Source organism: Caenorhabditis elegans, chromosome III (assembly GCF_000002985.6).
Source record: "Caenorhabditis elegans chromosome III".
Classification (NCBI taxonomy): Eukaryota; Metazoa; Nematoda; class Chromadorea; order Rhabditida; family Rhabditidae; genus Caenorhabditis; species Caenorhabditis elegans.
The window spans coordinates 2,177,837-2,196,433 of NC_003281.10; the positions used below are offsets into that span (position 1 = coordinate 2,177,837).

An 18,597-nucleotide genomic window follows, 5' to 3' on the forward strand; every position below is an offset into this window, starting at 1 on the left:
TCCAAAAAAAGCTCAAATTCGCCCCAATTTTCTCCGAATATTTTGCAGACGAATGTGTCTCCCTAAAACCTGAAAATCGTAAAAATATGCATTTTTCGGTTAAAAACTCTGAAAAATCTGTAAATTGTGAAATCCTGATGATTTTCACTTTTTCGGTCCAAAAATGCGGCATTTTCAATTTTTATCGTTTATTATCCGTTTTCTTGAAATTTCCAACTTTGAATGATTGAAAATGTTTACCTTTTTGAAGATTTTCGGTGACTCATGTGCCTCTACTCATATTGATTGCAGTAAAAACTCTATTTATTCACATTTTCAGTCATAAATTGGCTGAAAATGTGAATAAATACCGTATTTCTGCCAACAATTTGACAATAGAGCACATTTGTCACTCGGAGATGCGGAAGCTATGCCCAAATTTTCAATTTTTCCTGAAAATTTCCTACAATTTTGAAATATTTCAAGCTTGGAACCCGATTTTTGAGCGAAAAAAAATCTGAAAATTTGATTTTTCAGTCAAAAATTTGCAATTTTTACTCGGGGAAACGGAATTTCCAACGATTTTCAACAGAAAAATTCCAAAAAAATCCCTAAATTACACCAATTTTGCAGACGAATGTGTCTCCCCATCCCCGTTGGTCCGTCAATCAGCCGCCCACGCAATGGTCACATTCATCGAAGAACATCCCAACGAAATGCCTGCAATTCTCACGAAATTCGATGAAACCTACAAGGATTTGGTGCTCATTCGTGAGCCAATCTATGATGATGTCGGACGTCTTCAACGTGAAGCAATCGATGAAAGTGATCGAAGATCAGGAATCGGACAAACTTTGGTGCTCCTCGCAGGGCTCTGCCGACAGGAAGAAGCCGAGCAGTTGATTCGTATTGTTGCTCCAGATGGGCTCTCGGATCGGGCTCAAGAATGCCGGAATGAGCTCAGAAATGCGGCTGTTGAAACGATTCGGAGGCATGGAGCAGCTTGTATGCTCAGGCTTTTGCCACTTTTGGAGAAGCTTTCTGATGAGACACCGGCTCAAGATGATAATAGGCGGCAGGGGCTTGTGGTTCTGCTGGGAACACTTGCACAATATATTGATAGTACTGAGAAGGTTAAGGGAATTGTTGCACGGCTTGTTGAAGCACTTGGAACGCCTAGTCAAACTGTGCAGGTTTGTTGCGGAAAATTGGAATTTTTACGAAAAAATTTGAAAAAATTGGGCAAAATTGAAAGAAATTGGAATTTTTGAGTGAAAATTTTGAAATTTTAGTAGAAATTCGGGTAAAAATTGGATGAAATTGAGTTTTTGGGTGAAAAATCGAAAAAAAAAAACCGAACTTTTTGGAATTTTGAATGAAAAAACGTAAAAAATCGAAAAAAAAAGTGGCAGTTTTGGTTGAAAAATCGGAAAAAATGCGATCTGCGGTGAAAAATTTGAAAAATTTGGGAAAAATTGAAGAAACTTGACATTGTGTGCTAAAATTCAAGAATAAACATGAAAATTTTGGAATTTCTAGTGAAAATTTGGAAAAAAGGAAGAAAATTGGAATTTTGCGTGAAAATTCGGAAGAAATTGAAGTTTTGGATGAAAATTTTGGAATTTTGTAGGAAATTCGGAAAAAAGTGGAATAAAGTTGGAATTTTGGGTGAAAAATTGGAAAAAATGCAATTTGCGGTGAAAATTTTGAGAATAATCTGGAAAAATTGGAGGAAATTGAGCATTTTAAGCTAAAATTCAAGAAAAAGTATGAAAATTTTTGGATTTTAGAAGAAATTCGAGTAAAAATAATGAAAATATAAGTTTTGAGCTTAAATTCAAGAAAAACCCGAAATCTTGTATTTTTGAATGCAAAAACGTAAAAAAAAAGGAAAATATAGGAATTCTGGTTGAAAATTTGGGTAAAAATGGAAGAAAATTGAGATTTTGAGAGAACATTCGGAAAAATGAAGAAAATCAGAATTTTGGGTGAAAATTCAATAAAAAAGGGAAATTTTGGAATTTTGAGGGAAAAATCGAGAAAAATGGAAGAAATTTAAATTTTTATGCGAAAATTAGGTAAGAATAGAAGAAAATTATAGTTTTAGGTGTAATTTCTAGTAAAATTGGGGAAGCATTGGAATTTTGAATGAAACATGTAATTTGCACAGATTTTCAGTTAAAAATTCGGGTTCTCCATCACTTTTCACATTTGTAACCGATTTTTCAGCTAATTCAGACCAAATTTCGTAAAATTCGGTGCCAAGTACGCAAGACTTAATGTTTGCGTACTTATGGGGCTGCCGTAACCCTTGAAATTTAAATTTCAAGCTAGAAACCCAGAAAAAGGTGTTATAGAGGTAAAAATCCAGAGGAAATTCGATTTTCATAATGGAAATTTCTGAAAATTGCTAGAAAATTGAAGAAAAAAACCGTAATATTTATTTTTCGGTTTCAAAATCGATATTTCAGTGACTTATATGTCTCTACTCGTATTGATTGCATAAAAACTGTATTTATTCACATTTTCAGCCTTAAATTGACTGAAAATGTGAATAAATACCGTATTTCTGCCAACAATTTGACAATAGAGCACATTTGTCACTCGGAGATGCGGAAGCTATGCCCAAATTTCCAACTTTTCCCCCGGAAAAAATATTTTACAGTACGAAATTCGAATTTTCCGTGGTTTTTTACCATTTAAACACGTTTTCCGAACTTCCAGATCGAAATTTGAATTTTCCGGGTTACTGTAGTCCCAGAAGTACGCAAACACTGCAAAGCACACGACAAAGTGTAGAAATTTGTCAAAATTCTTGAAAAATAGCTCAAAAAATATGAAAATTCCTTTAAAAAACTGAATTTTTCGCATTTTCACCCGATTTTTCTCCCTACAAATCTAAATTCCAGGAATCAGTATCCCGTTGCCTGGCTCCATTGGTTCCAAAAATCCGGCAAGACGCCAAAGATTTGGTGAGCAAACTTCAATGGACACTTTTCGAAGCGGAAACGTATGGAGAACGACGTGGAGCCGCCTATGGAATTGCTGGATTAATGAAAGGAATGGGAATTATTGCACTAAAGGACACTGATCTATTGGGTTCAATTCACAAGAATATGGAGGATAAGAAGAGTCCGAAGCATCGAGAAGGAGGTGCGCGGAATTGGAATTTTAGGGCTGAAATTGTCAAATTTTAGCCCAAAACTCTGGAAAAGTGGCGGGAAAATTGAGATTTTACGTCAAAAATGCATAATTTTCGCCCGAAAATGTCAAATTTTGGCGCAAAATTATGGAAAAACGGCGAAAAAATGGAGTTTTTACGTCAAAAAATTGGATTTTACAGCAAAAAATCGGTTTTCTTCGAGTTTTTTAAAATCAATTTCAAACATTTTCGAGCGTTGCACCATGTTTTTTTCCGACAAAACTCAAAATTTCGACGAAAATTAGAGTTTTAGTGTAAAAATTTCATTTTTCGCGGAAAATTTCCGTGAAATTCGCATTTTCCGCCAAATTTCACCCCTAAATCACTTTTCCCCGAATTTACGGGTTACTGTAGCTCCAAAAATACGCAACCTGGAGTGTTTGCGGACTTGACACTGAATTTTACGATATTTCGCTCAAATTGGCTGAAAATCTAAGATTTTCAGAAAAAATGACTGAAAATTCGCAGAGTTCACATATTTTCGATGTTTTTCAGCATTTTGTCGTCATTTTTGGTGTTTTTGGCGGTGTTTGCGTACTTTTGAGCCTACAGTACCCCTCAAAATAAAAATTGCGATTTTCAGGTGCTTTACCGTGTAAAATTCGATTTTTAAAGGCGAAATTTGAATTTTCCGTACAAAATTTCGCAAAAAATCTGATTTTCACCATGAAAAATCGCTAATTTCCCAAAAAAAAATAGTTTTTCAGGTGTTTAGACATTTTTTGGCATATTTTCCACGAAATTCGGATTTTTTTCGTTTTTAGGCCAGAAATTCAATGAAATTTGCGATTTTTTGAATTTTTTTGACCAAAAATACAATTTTTACCAAAACATGCACAAATTTCCGTCATTTTCTAGATTTTAAAGAATTTTTTCGGTAAAAATCAATAAATGCTCAAAAATGCTAAATTTTCGAGTGAAAAAATGCTCATTACACTAAAAATTACCCTATTTCGGTCAAAACTAACCATTTTCGGAATTTTCTGCTCAAAAATGCTCATTTTGGCGATTTTTTTAGAGAAAAGAGCAAAATTTTGCTCTTTTCCTCAGGAAAAAATCGCTAAAATTCGATTTTTGTTCATTTTTAGCTTATTTGGAGCCAAAACTTGGATTTTCCACATGAAAATTGTCTAAAATTGCTAAATTTTCAGGTCTCCTGGCACTGGAAATTCTTTGTTGTACAATTGGAAAACTTTTTGAGCCATATATTCTAAAAGCTCTTCCATCACTCCTTATAACATTTGGTGATACGGATTCAAATGTTCGACAGAGCGCAGAAGACACTGCACGAGCAATGATGGCTTCAATGACAGTGTACGGTACGAAGCTGGTGCTCCCCGTGCTCATTGTAGCCATTGATGATGATTCGTGGAGAACAAAGTGTGCAGCGGTAAGGAAAACGATGGAAATTGTGGAAAAATCGGTTGAAAATCGAATTTTTGTCTGAAAATTGTGTGAAAAATCGAATTTTTCACCGAAATCTGACTGGAAAAGTGGAGAATTCGAGGATTTTATTAAAAAAATAACGGAAAATTCGAGAAAAATCGGTTTAAAATCAAAAATTTCACTGAAAAATTCGAATTTTTCATCAAAAAATTGAGATTTTAGCGGAAATCCGAGAAAAATAGGTTCAAATTTGAATTTTTCACGGAAAATTCGCATTTTCAGCAAAAATCTAGATTTCTTGATGAAAATTGAACGTTTTCCGAAAGAAATTCCGATTTTTCAAAGAAAAAACGGAAAAATTTTAATTTTTCCTCAAAAATCACTGAAATCGGACTGGAAAAGTGCAAAATTTGAGGATTTTATTGAAAAAAACGGCAAAACCGAGAAAAATCGGTTGAAATTTGGATTTTTCGCTGAAAAATTGGGATTTCAGCTAGAATTTGGAATAAAAAACGATTGCTCACTGGAAATTCGAAAAAAAATAGGTTAAAATTTGGATTTTCCGCTGAATATCGAATTTTTGACGGAAAATTGTGGAAAATTAGGCAGCTACAGTAACCCAAAAAATGCTAGAAAATTGGAAATTTGTGACAAAAATTGAGAATAATCCGATTTCCACGTAATTTTTGCAGATTTTAACCTGAAATTTGAATTTTTAGCGAAAAATAATTAAAAATCCGATTTTTTTCAGACCGAACTTCTCGGCTCAATGGCATTCTGTGCCCCGCGACAGCTCTCCGCGTGTCTACCGAATATTGTGCCCAAACTCATCGAAATTCTCGCCGATTCGTCGTCTAAAGTGCAAAAATCAGGAGAAAAGGCTCTTCAACAGGTAATTTTCGGCTTAAAAGGCTAAAATTTTGTGAAAAATCATGGAAAATAGCGAAAATTTGACGAAAATTGCTGAAAATCCCACAAAACTGACAAAAAATAATAAAATTCCGTGAAAATTGGGCCAATTTTATGAAAAATGGTACGAAACTCTGTGAAAAATCCAAAACTGGGCTAAATTTACAGTAAATTCGAAAAAAATGACAAGAAATTGATAGAAATTAGCGAAAATCTTACAAGTTTGGCCAAAATCGAAGGATTTCGGTGAAAAAATGACAAAAATGACAGTAATCCGTAGAATTTCGAAAAAAAAGGTGCAAAACTAAAAAAAAACCGGAAAATTCGATTTTTTGGAGAGTTTTGCACTTTTTTTTCGAATTTCTATGGATTACTGTAATTTTTGTCATTTTTTCACCAAAATCCTTCGATTTTGGCTAAAGTTGTAGGATTTTTGCTCATTTCTATCGATTTCCTGTCATTTTTCCGAAATTACTGTAAATTTCGTTTATTTTTGGATTTTTCACAGAGTTTTGTGCCATTTTCCATAAAATTGGCCCAATTTTTTCGGAATTTTATCATTTTTCGTCAGTTTTGTGGGATTTTTGGCAATTTTTAAAAAAAATTAAGCAATTTTCGATCGAAAATTTTGATTTGAATATGAAAAATGAAAAAAAAATGGCTGAAAAGTCGCAAAATTCGCAAAAAATAGTCATAAGGTAGGCGATTAGGCAGGAAATAGGCATGTAGGCGAGTAGGCACAAAATAGGCGATTAGGCATGAAATAGGCGAGTAGGCGATTAGCCATAAAATAGGTATGGCCTGAAATAAGCATGTAGGCATACAGTAGGCGACTAGGCATGAAGTAGGCGAGTAGGCATAAAGTAGGCATAAAATAGGCACGTAGGAATAAAATAGGCAATCGCAAGAAATAAGCATAAATAAAAACCAATTTTTCCTAAAAAATTTTGAAAATTTCCGTCTCTTTCCAGATCGCCCGTGTCGTCAGAAATCCAGAAATTCTTGGAGTAACAAATCAACTAATGGCTGGCCTCCTGGATCCGGCCAATAAAACGTCGGCTGCTCTTCAAGCTGTCCTCAACACGAAATTTATTCATTATATCGATGCACCATCGCTTGCTCTTATGATGCCTATCGTTCGGCGCGCTTTTGAAGATCGTTTGAGTGAAACGAGACGAGTTGCCGCCCAAATCATCAGTAACATCTATTCGTTGACTGAGAATAAGGATATGGAGCCATATTTGGCTCATATGGTTCCTGGTACGGTTTTTTAGAGAGGAAATATTGGAGAAAAATGGAGAATTTGGCTGAAAATTCAGAGAAAATGAGAAAAAAATATGGAAAATTGAGTGAAAATTGCCCTAAAACACTGCAAAAAATTAGAAAATAGGTTCCTGGTAGATTTTTGAGCGAAAAAATTGGTAAAATTGAAGAAAATCTGAAAATTTGGTGCAAATAGCTAAAAATTCAGAGAAAATGAGGTTTCTAGTAGATTTTTTACCAGAAGAATTGCATAAATTTTCGGAAAAATTGACCGAAAAACTGGAAATTTTATGAAAAAAAATTAGTGATTTTGGAGCAAATTGGCTCAAAAACCACACATAGGCATGAAGTAGGCGAGTAGGCATAACGTAGGCACATAGGCGAGTAGGAATGAAGTAGGCACGTAGGCATAAAATAGGCACTTAGGCATGAAATAGGCACGTAGGCATGTAATGGGGATGTAGGCATGAAATGGGCACGAAAGAAGGAATTAGGCACGTAGGTGAGTAGGCTTGAAGTAGGTACGTAGGCATGAAATAGGCACGTAGGTATGAGATAGGCACGTAGGCATGATATGGGGATGTAGGCATAACGTAGGCACATAGGCGAGTAGGAATGAAGTAGGTACGTAGGCATGAAGTAGGCACGTAGGCGACCTCAAAATCAGAACATTTTCATACAAATTCCTAGAGTTTTGGCCCAAAATTCACAAAAAATAACACAAAAACTAACGATTTTCCCAAAAATCTCCATATTTTCCTGTGAAAAAACTATAATTTGGCAAAAAACATCAATTTAGGCCCGAAATTTTGACATTTTTACACAAATTCCTAAAATTTTGCTCAAAATTCCGATTTTCCTGGAAAACACCTGAAAATTTCGATTTTACGACCAAAATTTTGGCAAAAATATCAATTTTGGCTCAAAATTTTGACATTTTTACACAAATTGGCTCACAAATAGGATTTTTGGCTCAAAAAATCCCATATTTTCCTATTTTCCAGGTCTCCAACGCTCTCTGCTCGATCCCGTTCCAGAAATCCGTGCCGTCTCGGCTCGTGCTCTCGGAGCAGTCGTATCAAAATCCGGTGGCTCAACATCAGAAAATCTCCGAGCTCAAGTGATTCCATGGCTCAAGGAGAAGCTCGTCTCACCACAATCCACCGTCGATCGTTCCGGAGCCGCACAGGGTCTTTGTGAAGTTCTTGCTGGAGCCGGAACGGAGCAACTCGAATATGTGATGCCTGAGATTATTCATGCGACTGAATCTACGGATGTATCGGCTGAAACTCGTGATGGTTACATTTTGATGTATATCTATCTGCCGATGACGTTTGGCGATCGATTTGTTCCATATTTGCCACAAGTTGTACCACCAATTCTCAAAGCGTTGGCTGATGAGAATGAGTACGTTTTTTTTGGGCGTTTTTAGGCTCAAAATCCCGGATTTTTAGTTCAAAATTCGGAGAAAATTGACCCAAAATTCCCAAAAAGTGGATAAAAGCTTAAAATTACGAGCTTCTCAAGCAAAAATTCGATAAAATTGGCCAAGTATTGGCTCATGGACGTTTTTAGCTCAAAATGTGGCGGAAATTGAATAAAATCTCTTTTAAAAAATTGGAGATTTTCGTGTTTTTTTCGCCAATTTTTACCTAGAAAAATCGAATTTTCGTGGCAAATATGCTTCTACCCCGTATTCTGGGCGGTGAAAATACCGGTTTTAATTGATTTTTCAACCAAAAATTCATTAAAATCCGTTTTTTCTACCCTCCGATTATCCGTAGAGCACATTTGCCACCGGAGATGCGGAAGCTATGCCCAGATTTTGAAGATTTTCAGCGATAAAAACCTGAAAATTTCAAGAAATTCGACGAATTTTCTGAAAAGCTGCCGATTTTCGCGATTATCAGCTCGAAAATTGACGAAATTACGAAGAAAAACGTGCTTTTTAGGCATTTTAAAGAAGGAGTACCGTCAATGGGGAAATTGTTTTAAAATGTAGTATTGGTGCTAAAACTTCCAATTATTGCAAAAGAAAAACGGGAAAAATCCGTTAACATTGAGCAATTCGCCGCTAAAATCGACGAAAGTGGCTGAGTTTGAATTTCGCGCGCATATGAAACCTAGGCCACCACACGATTTCTAGGCCATATTCGTTCAACAAAATATTGATTTAAATGTAATTATTTCGAACTTTAATTTGTTTTTCTTTCTCAAAAAGTTTAAGAAAACTGAGATGAAAGAATTGTATTAAGTACTTATCAAAAATACAATACACAACAGAATTAAAATTCGGACACTCTTACCGGCCTAGAATTTCCCTAGTTAAATTTAAGAGCTTTTTCGACTATATTTCGGACTGAAAATGCTCAATGTTAACGGATTTTTCCCGTTTTTCTTTTGCAATAATTGGAAGTTTGAGTACAAATACTACATTTTAAAACAATTTTCCCATTGACGATACTCCTTCTTTAAGCTCAAAAACAGCTAAAAGCGGTTGGTGGCCTAACTTTCTCCGGAGGATTTCTAGGCCGCCAATCATAAAAATATTTTTTTTACAAATTGTTGTGCTGAATTTATTAGATTTTTATTGTAGATTACAAAAATATAAAAATTTGAGCCCAAAAAAATTGATGGCCGAACTTTCCAGATTTCTAGGCCACCGATGCTCAAAATTTTGAGAGAAATGTGCACATAACGGCCTGAAAACCTGTGAAATTATGGAAAAAAAACCGTTAAAACTAGATTTTCACTCAAAAAACCAAATTTTAGACACAAAAAATTGAAAAATTGGTGGCCGAACTTTTTGCAGATTTCTAGGCCACCACTTATTGACTAACTTTTGACTAACGGCAAATTTTAAGCCAATTTTTGTAGTTTTCATTTTTAAAAAAGCAAATATTTTTTCGATGGCCTAGCTTTTAGATTTTTCTAGGCCACGAAAAATCGAAAATTGAGGTAATTAGGCCGTTTTCAACGAAAATTAATGAAATTTTAAGTTTTTTTTTTTTGAAATAATATTGGTTTTCCTGTGACTGTGATGTAAAAATGCCATTTTTCTCAAGATTTTTATTCAAAATGACAAAAATCTACGAATTTTTCTCATTTTTTCCCTAAAAATCGATATTTCAGTGACTTATATGTCTCTACTCGTATTGATTGCATAAAAACTGTATTTATTCACATTTTCAGCCTTAAATTGACTGAAAATGTGAATAAATACCGTATTTCTGCCAACAATTTGACAATAGAGCACATTTGTCACTCGGAGATGCGGAAGCTATGCCCAAATTTTCAATTTTCCCGGAAAAACACATCGAAAAAAACAATTTTAGTCGATTTTTAGTGCAATAGCTCCAAATTATGTTCCAAATTTAACATTTTGAGCCAATTTTTCCAATAAAAAAACTCCAAAAAATTCTTTCAGATACGTGCGTGCTTCTGCCCTAAAAGCCGGACAACGTCTAATCTCTCAATATTGTTCACATGCTCGTAAGCTTCTTCTTCCACAACTCCAACTGGCTCTGATGGACGAGAATTGGCGTATTCGTTACGCATCCGTACAGCTCATCGGAGATTTCCTCTTCAATATCTCTGGAATTACTGGAAAATCGACGTCGTCGACTGCCGACGAGGATGATACGATGGGAATGGAACAGGCTGGAAAGGTGCCGGAGAAATCTCGAAATCGAGCAGAAAATACGAGAAAAATTGAATTTAGCTCCAAATTCCGAGGAAAAACGCCAAAATTCTGGAATTTTGACAAAAAAAACATCTTTTGGGGCTACAGTACCCTCCATTTTCTAGAAATTTCAAATTTTTTGGGTTACTGTACTCTCGGAAATACGCAAACACCGAATTTTACGAAATTTAGCAGATTTTTCCCTCGCAAAGTTGAAAAATATGCGGAAAATTCAAAAAATTCTGCAAAATGTCGTTATATTCGGTGTTTGCGTATTCCCGAGAGTACAGTAACCCGAAAATTTGAACTTTCGAGAAAATAGAGAGTACTGTAGCCCCAAAATGCAGAAAATTTGGGAATTTCTGTGAGAAAATCGGAAAAAATATATAAAACTTGTCTAAAAAGGTGAAAAATTACTAAAATTCATTTTTCACAAGTCATTTTTCAAAAAAAAAAATTGTTTTTTTTTTTGGATTTTTCAATTTTTAGTAAACAGAACCAATTTTTTTAAAAATTTTACATGAAAATTGCATTTTTTCATCATTTTTTAGGCGAAAATTCATAAAAGTCGATAATTTTCCCATTTCGAGACAATTTTCGGCTCCAAATATGCAAAAAAAATGCTCCAAAATTGAATTTTGACCAAAAATTCCGAAAATTTAAATTTAATTTAAAGTTTTTGGCGTCAAATTAATTTTTTATGTTTAAAATTTACGAAAATGAGAATTTTACGTGAAAAGTACAGTTTTTGAGCATTTTTTCGCCGAAATTCATAAAAAAGGATAATTTCGGCTCCAAATATGCAAAAATTCACATTTTTCCCCCAAAAATTCACGAAAATTGCATTTGTTTTGGATTTTTAATGCACAAGAATTGAATTTTGGCCGAAATTTCCTGAATTATGCAATTTTTTCTCAAAAATTCAAGAAAATGAGCATTTTTTCGCCAAAATTCGCAAAAATATCGGGAAATTTAATTTAAAATGCTCCAAAATGAGCGTTTTTTTTCCAATTTTTCCCAAAAATTAATCTCTAAAAAATTCCAGGTAATCGTCCGAGCTCTCGGACAAAAAGATCGTGATCGTGTGCTCGCCGGGCTCTACCTGACTCGTTCCGATGTTGCTCTTGTCGTACGTCAAGCCGCTGGACACGTCTGGAAAATGGTTGTATCAAATACCCCAAGAACTCTACGAGAAGTCACGAAAATTCTCTTCGAAATGGTTGTAGACTCATTGGCTTCAACTTGTGATGAACGACAACAAATGGGTGCAAGATGTCTTGGAGAACTTGTTCGAAAAATGGGTGATAAAGTGATTAATGATATTCTACCAGTGTTGGATGCTAATCAGAAATCGGAAGAAGTCGCGAAACGCGTGGGCGTTGCTATTGCTCTTCACGAGATTATTGGAAATATGAGCAAAGAAGTCACGAATCACTATTTGGGAGCAATTGTGGCGCCGGTTAGGCGGGCGATTTGTGATGAGTCGGAACTTGTTCGTGAAGCTGCTGCTGATACGTTTACAGGTGCTTGACACTGCGGATTTTTGGAGAAAAAAGCGAGAAAATCGCATTTTTGGAGAAAAAAGCGAGAAAATCGCATTTTTCGAGTGGAAAAATGCTGAATTTTGTGTATTTTTGGCCAAAATTCAATTATTTGAGCATTTTTAGCATATTTGAAGCCGAAAATTCCCACCTTTTTTTTTAAATTTTGGCAAAAAAACAATTTTTGAGTGGAAAAATTCTCATTTTCCAGAATTTTTGAGGAAAATTGCAAAATTCTGCATTTTTTGGCCAAAATTCAATTATTTGAGCATTTTTAGCATATTTGAAGCCGAAAATTCCCACCTTTTTTTTTAAATTTTGGCAAAAAAACAATTTTTGAGTGGAAAAATTCTCATTTTCCAGAATTTTTGAGGAAAATTGCAAAATTCTGCATTTTTTGGCCAAAATTCAATTTTTGAGCATTTTTAGCATATTTGGAGCCGTAAATTGTCCCTTTTTTGTGAATTTTTGAGAAAAAATCAAATTTTGAGCATTTTTTGAGACAAAAATTGGAAAAATTCCGATTTTTTTGCGATTTTTCAAGTAGAAAAATGCTCATTTTTGTGAATTTTAGGTTCACATTGCAAATTTATGCATTTTTTAGCCAAAATTCGAATTTTGAGCATTTTAAACATATTTGGAGCTAAAAATTGTCCCTTTTTTGTGAATTTTTGGCGAAAAATGCTCAGAATTGCAGTTTTTATGTAAAATTCTCATTGTCGTAATTTTACGCATGAAAAAATGAATTTTAGGTTGAAAATTTAACATTTCGAAATTTTCCCCTCCAAAAAATGCTCATTTTCGTGAATTTTTAAGGAAAATTGCAAAAATTTGCATTTTTTGGCCAAAATTCAAATTTGGAGCCGAAAATTGTCATAAATTTGAAAAATTCCCAATTTTTGGCGAATTTTGGCGAAATAATGCTCAACATTGCAATTTTCAAGTCGAAAAATGCACATTCATCGAATTTTTAACCTAAAAATTCAGTTTTTGTATACTTTTAGGCCAAAAATCGCAATTTTCATGCAAAAAATGGCAAAAAAAAAAAGAATTTTATGCGAAAAGTCAAAAAATTCGATTTTCAAGCCAAAAACGTCAAATTTTCACCCAAAATCCTAGATATTAAGCCTAACATTGCTCAATTTTTACCTAAAACCCCAAATTTTAAACCAAAAATCCCCAAATTTACAGTACTCTACCATGTCGTTGGAAACGAGGCTCTCGATGAGATTATCTGTCCACTTTTGGAGCAGCTGACACCTGAACAGGACCATATCTTGGCTGGATTATGTGACGTCATGCGACAGAATAGTCGTTCCATGCTTCCATATTTGTTGCCAAAACTCACAAAGCCGCCGGTCAATGTGCACGCGTTGTGCTCATTGGCTTCAGTGTCCGGGGACTCGTTGTCGAGGTAGAAAATTCAAGAAAAATTGAATTTTTAGCTGAAAAACGGTCGAAAAAATAGGAAAAACCGTCAAAAATCACTTAAAATCGACTTGAAAACGTACTTTTTTGACGAAAAAAAATGCATTTCTGACCCCTATGACGTCATTTTTGCGTACTTTTGGGCCTACAGTACCCCGGGGAAATTAAAATTTTGAATTTTTGATGCGAAATTCAAATTTTACGTCATTTTTCAACCATTTTCTGCATTTTGTCGTCAAGTTTGCTGTCTGCGTATTTTTGGGGCTACAGTAACCCAAAGTTCACGGAAAATGTTGGTTTTCAGCTGAGAAACGTTTTTTTTTTCAGGAAAAAACACTAAATTCCGAGTTCTTGAATTTTCGGGGATTACTGTAGCCTCAAGAGTACGCAAACACCGCCGAGACACCAAATTTGACGACAAAATGCACAAAAATCGAGAATTTCCGCGAATTGTCGTAATATTTGGTGTCTTCGTGATTTTTCACCAAAAATTCCAGAAATGCTGCAAAATGTCGTGTTTGCGTACTTTTGAGAGTACAGTAACCCGGAAAAAATCGAAAATTAAAAAAAAAATCTTGTGAGGGTTACTGTAGCCGCAAAAGTACGCAAACACTGTCAAACATGCAGAATTCCTGGAATTTTGGCGAAAAAGTTACGAAAACACCGAATCTTACGACAATTTGCAGAAATTCTCGATTCTTCTGCATTTTGTCGTCAAATTTGATGTTTCGGCGGTGTTTGCGGACTTTCGAGGCTACAGTAACCCGGGGAAAGCACTCGATTTTCTCAAAATTTGAATTTTCGGGTTACTGTAGCTGTTAAAGTACGCAAACACCGAATCATACGACAAATTGCAGAAATTCTCGATTTTCTGCATTTTGTCGTCAAATTTGATGTTTGGAATGGGTTTCTGAATTTTTTTTGCCAAAAACATGCATATTTTGAGTTTTTTTCTCTAAATTTCAATGTTTTGGCCAATTTTTGAAGAAAAAAAGGTTTTTCAGTGTTAAAATTGGAATTTTGAGCCAATTTTTTGGGTTTTCTGAGCTAACATTTGAATTTTTTGCAGACAACTTCCAAAAGTACTCGACGCATTGCTTGCCGCATGTGAAACCAACGATGAAAGCGACCCGATGATTGAATCCTGCGAAAAAGTGGTTATTGCAGTGACTGATGAAGATGGAATTCCGGTTCTAGTCGATTATCTCATCCAAAAAGCTTCGCAAGATGAAAATGTGCCAGCTGCCGTCCTTCTGAGCACATTTATCGCAAAATCCGGAGTTTCTCTAGCCGAAATGGCCGAAGAAGTGCTCCCAGGACTGCTTAATCTCTACACATCGCCAAATCCTCAAATTGTAGATCACGCGATTGCCGCCGCTGTCGCACTGACCCAATCAATGGATCAACGAGAGTTGCTCAGTGTGCTTCCGGTTGTGAAGAAGGCTATCAATATTATTGTTGCTGGAGCCAAAGGACAACAGATTCCTGGTAAAAAATGACCCGAAAAACTGAAATTTTGAACGAAAACCGGGCGAAAATCGAGAAAAATCGCGACTTTGGTCAAAAAATGTGCAAAAAACAGCCTGAAAACTGTGAAAAATGAGCAAAAATCATATATTTTTAGTCGAAAAAAATTGGTGGCCTAGCTTTTGCGATTTCTAGGCCATCGATTTTCGGAAGTTTGCAATTTTTTTTTTGAAATTTCAGAGGTTTTGCTCTGAAAATTGCAAAAATGCCCAGAAAAACTGAAAAGTTGCCAATTTTCAATGTAAAACGCGCGAAATTTGAAAAAAACCGAATTTTTGGAGGTTTTTGTCATTTTTCACCTGAAAATGCACAATTTTCAGCCAATTTTGCACTAAAAAACCAAATTTTCGGCAATTTTCGATAAAAAATGCCAATAATTTGTTAAAATCCGCCGAAAAATGGCCTGAACAACTGGATTTTTGTTTGGAAACCGCGCGAAATTTGGAAAAAAATCTGAATTTTCGGACTTTTAATCATTTTTCACCTAAAGATGCTCAATTTTAAGCCAATTTTGCCAATGAAAAACTCTAAAATTAGTTAAAATTCGTCGAAAAATGGCTTAAAAACTGATTTTTACAGATTTTTAGTCATTTTTCCCCTGAAAATGTCCAATTTTAAGCCAATTTTGCTCCGAAAAAACACAAAAATCCTTTTTTTTTTCAGGCTTCACCCATCCGAAATCGCTTCAACCACTTGTCGTAATGCTCCGCGAGTCAATTCTTCAAGGACAAATCGAGATGAAGGCTTTAGCTGCTGAATGCCTTGGAATGGTCGTAAAAGTGTCGGATGTTGCGGCTTTAAAGGCACATGTCGTCAATATCACTGGTCCACTGATTCGTGTGCTCGGTGATCGATTCCCTGCAAATGTGAAGCTTCCGATTATCGAAACTCTGAGCAAATTGCTTGATAAAGTCGATGCAATGCTCCGTCCATTCCTTCCACAGCTCCAATCGACATTCCTCAAAGCTCTCCAGGAGCCCACATCTCGTCCTGTTCGTCTGGCGGCTGGAGGTGCTCTTGCACGACTTTTGAAGCTTCATCCGAAGCCTGAAGCCACGATGACTGAGCTCCTGAAATTGTTGGCAACCTCCACTGATCAGCAGCTGATGTGCGTCAAAATTCATAAATTTGCCGAAAAATAGTCAAAATTTGGATGTTTCTCCTCGAAAATTCGAATTTTTCGCCCAAATTTGGCCCGTGAAAATTCTTTTCATGAAATTTCAAATTTTTACGCAAAAATCGCCCTTAAATCGCCTCCGAGGCGATTTTTTTTCATAAAATCCCGAATTTCGGCATTTGAGCAATTTTCAGCTCGAAATATCAACATTTTTACCGAAATTTTGTCCGGAAACGATTTTTTTCCAAAAAGACACGGTTTTTTGGCCCAAATTTCAAAATTTTACCGTAAAAATCGGCTCAAATTCGCCCGAATTTGACTTTAGGCATTTTCTTCAAGAAATTTCAAATTTTCGGCCAAATTTCGTCTTTTGACCAATTTTACGCTTGAAAATTCAAATTTCGGCCGGAAAATTCGTCAAATTTTCAAATTTTGGCGAAATTTCGTCGTTTAGGCAATTTTCCGCCCGAAATTTCAAATTTCGACCCAAAATTTCAGAAAATGTTCCAAATTTTGTCGCATTGGGCAATTTTTCCCTCGAAATTTCAAATTTCGACCGGAAAAATCACGAAATTCAACGTTTACCCCCCAAATTCACCCCCAAAAATTATTTTTTTAAAATTTTTCTCTCTTCCAGTGAATCATCCCTCGCAACCGCCCGTGCTCTCATCGCTACTTGCGGCCAAAAGATGTCCCCAACGACAATTGACGAGATTTATCGTGTCACTGAGCTCATCTACTCGGAAAATGTCGAAAATCCGACTGAGCTTGACGCTTCGTTGACCGCATGCTCGGGAGCTCTTCTCGGAGAGACAATTGCACAGAAATCCGATTGGAAAACGGCTCAGAATTGTGTGCTCAGCGGTACCATTTTGCGAATTTTTACCCCAAAAATTGGAAAAAAATACTGAAAATTGACTTTTTTCGGGTTACTGTAGCCCCGGAAGTACGCAAACACCGAATTTCACGACAATTTTGTGTTTGCGGACTTTTGAAGCTACAGTAACCCGGAAAACGGCTGAATTCCGATTTTTGGGTTACTGTACCCTCAGAAGTACGCAAACACTGCCTGAACACCGAGTTTGACGACATTTTGCAAAAATTCCCGATTTTTCTGCATTTTGTCGTCAAATCTGGTGTCCTGACGATGTTTGCAGACTTTTGAGGCTACAGTAACCCGATTAACACCTAATTTACTCAAAATTTCAGATTTTTGGGTTACTATACCCCCGGAAATACGCAAACACCGAATTTTACGACAATTTGCAGAAATTCTCGAATTTTCTGCATTTTGTCGTCAAATCTGGTGTCTTAACAGTGTTTGCGTATTTTCCGGGGTACAGTAATCGCTGAAATTGCGTTTTTTTTTTCGAAAAATAGCCAATTTTTTCAAAATTTCAGTACTTTCTGCTGAAAAATTGCTTTTTTTCACAAAAGTTTTCAAATTTCCAGGCATCGAATCACCGTCAACAAGTGCTCGTGGCCGCCAGGCAAAAGCATGTGCTCTCCAACAATTGTGCTCCTCGAACGGAGACGAACTTTGGGCTTCTGAAGCCAATTCGGCGTGTCGTTCAGCTTTTACATCGGCATTCACGTCTCCCGACCCGATTGTCGCGTCGGCGGCTCTCCGCGGAGCATCTCATGTGCTCAAAGTGTCGATTGATCGAGATTTGATGTCGGCGGTGGCTAGGTACTGGAAAAATGGCTGAAATTTGACTGCAAATTGAACGATTTTGAGAAAAATTAGAGAAAATTCGAAAAATGCAGAAAAAAAAACCACTTGGTGGCCGAACTCTTTGGATTTCTAGGCCACCAATTATCTGAACTATTTTCCCCTGTGACTTATGTGCCTCTACTCGTATTGATTGCAGTAAAAACTGTATTTATTCACATTTTCTGCCTTAAATTGGGCTGAAAATGTGAATAAATACCGTATTTCTGCCAACAATTTGACAATAGAGCACATTTGTCACTCGGAGATGCGGAAGCTATGCCCAAATTTTCATTTTTTTCCCGAAAAACTTGTAATTTTTTACGGTTTTTCATTAATTTCTAGTTCGAAAACCGATATTTCGCAGAATTATAACCGAAAATTCGCATTTTCCGATTATTCGGGGGTACTGTAGCCCCAGACGTACGCAAACACAGATTTGGCGGAAAATGGCTGAAAATTGCAGTCTGGGAGCAAAAAGTAGACGAGAATCCAATTTTGATATTGATTTTGATTAAAAATTCACAGAATTTTTGTTAAAAAAAGTTTTTCTCGAATTTTTGAATCAAATTCGATTTCCAGGGGGGTACTGTACCGCTAAAAGTACGCAAACCCCCACCAAAACACTGGAGGGTTTTGCGTACTTTTGGCGGTACAGTACCCCCCGGGAAATCAAATTTGATTTAAAAATTCGAGAAACACACTTTTTTTTTCAAGAATTCTGTGAAGTTTCACTCAATATCAATATAAAAATTGGATTCTCCGCTACTTTTTAGGCTCCTAGACTGCAATTTTGGGCCATTTTCCGGCAAATCGGTGTTTGCGTACTTTTGGGGCTACAGTAACCCGGAA

General features: G+C 35.8%; 1 protein-coding gene across 1 annotated transcript in view; it reads left to right on the forward strand.

Moving 5' to 3' along the window:
• The window catches only part of gcn-1 (TOG domain-containing protein), a 45,964-nt gene that overhangs the window by 25,892 nt on the left and 1,475 nt on the right, over positions 1-18,597 (forward strand). The window contains exons 14-26 of the mRNA NM_001381763.1: positions 613-1,172; positions 2,889-3,132; positions 4,333-4,571; positions 5,319-5,459; positions 6,448-6,736; positions 7,744-8,146; positions 10,167-10,407; positions 11,467-11,944; positions 13,154-13,376; positions 14,460-14,878; positions 15,581-16,025; positions 16,672-16,898; positions 17,487-17,724. Of these exons, the coding sequence (NP_001367648.1) occupies positions 613-1,172; positions 2,889-3,132; positions 4,333-4,571; positions 5,319-5,459; positions 6,448-6,736; positions 7,744-8,146; positions 10,167-10,407; positions 11,467-11,944; positions 13,154-13,376; positions 14,460-14,878; positions 15,581-16,025; positions 16,672-16,898; positions 17,487-17,724 (4,147 nt within the window). The remainder of the gene's footprint in view (positions 1-612; positions 1,173-2,888; positions 3,133-4,332; positions 4,572-5,318; positions 5,460-6,447; positions 6,737-7,743; positions 8,147-10,166; positions 10,408-11,466; positions 11,945-13,153; positions 13,377-14,459; positions 14,879-15,580; positions 16,026-16,671; positions 16,899-17,486; positions 17,725-18,597) is intronic.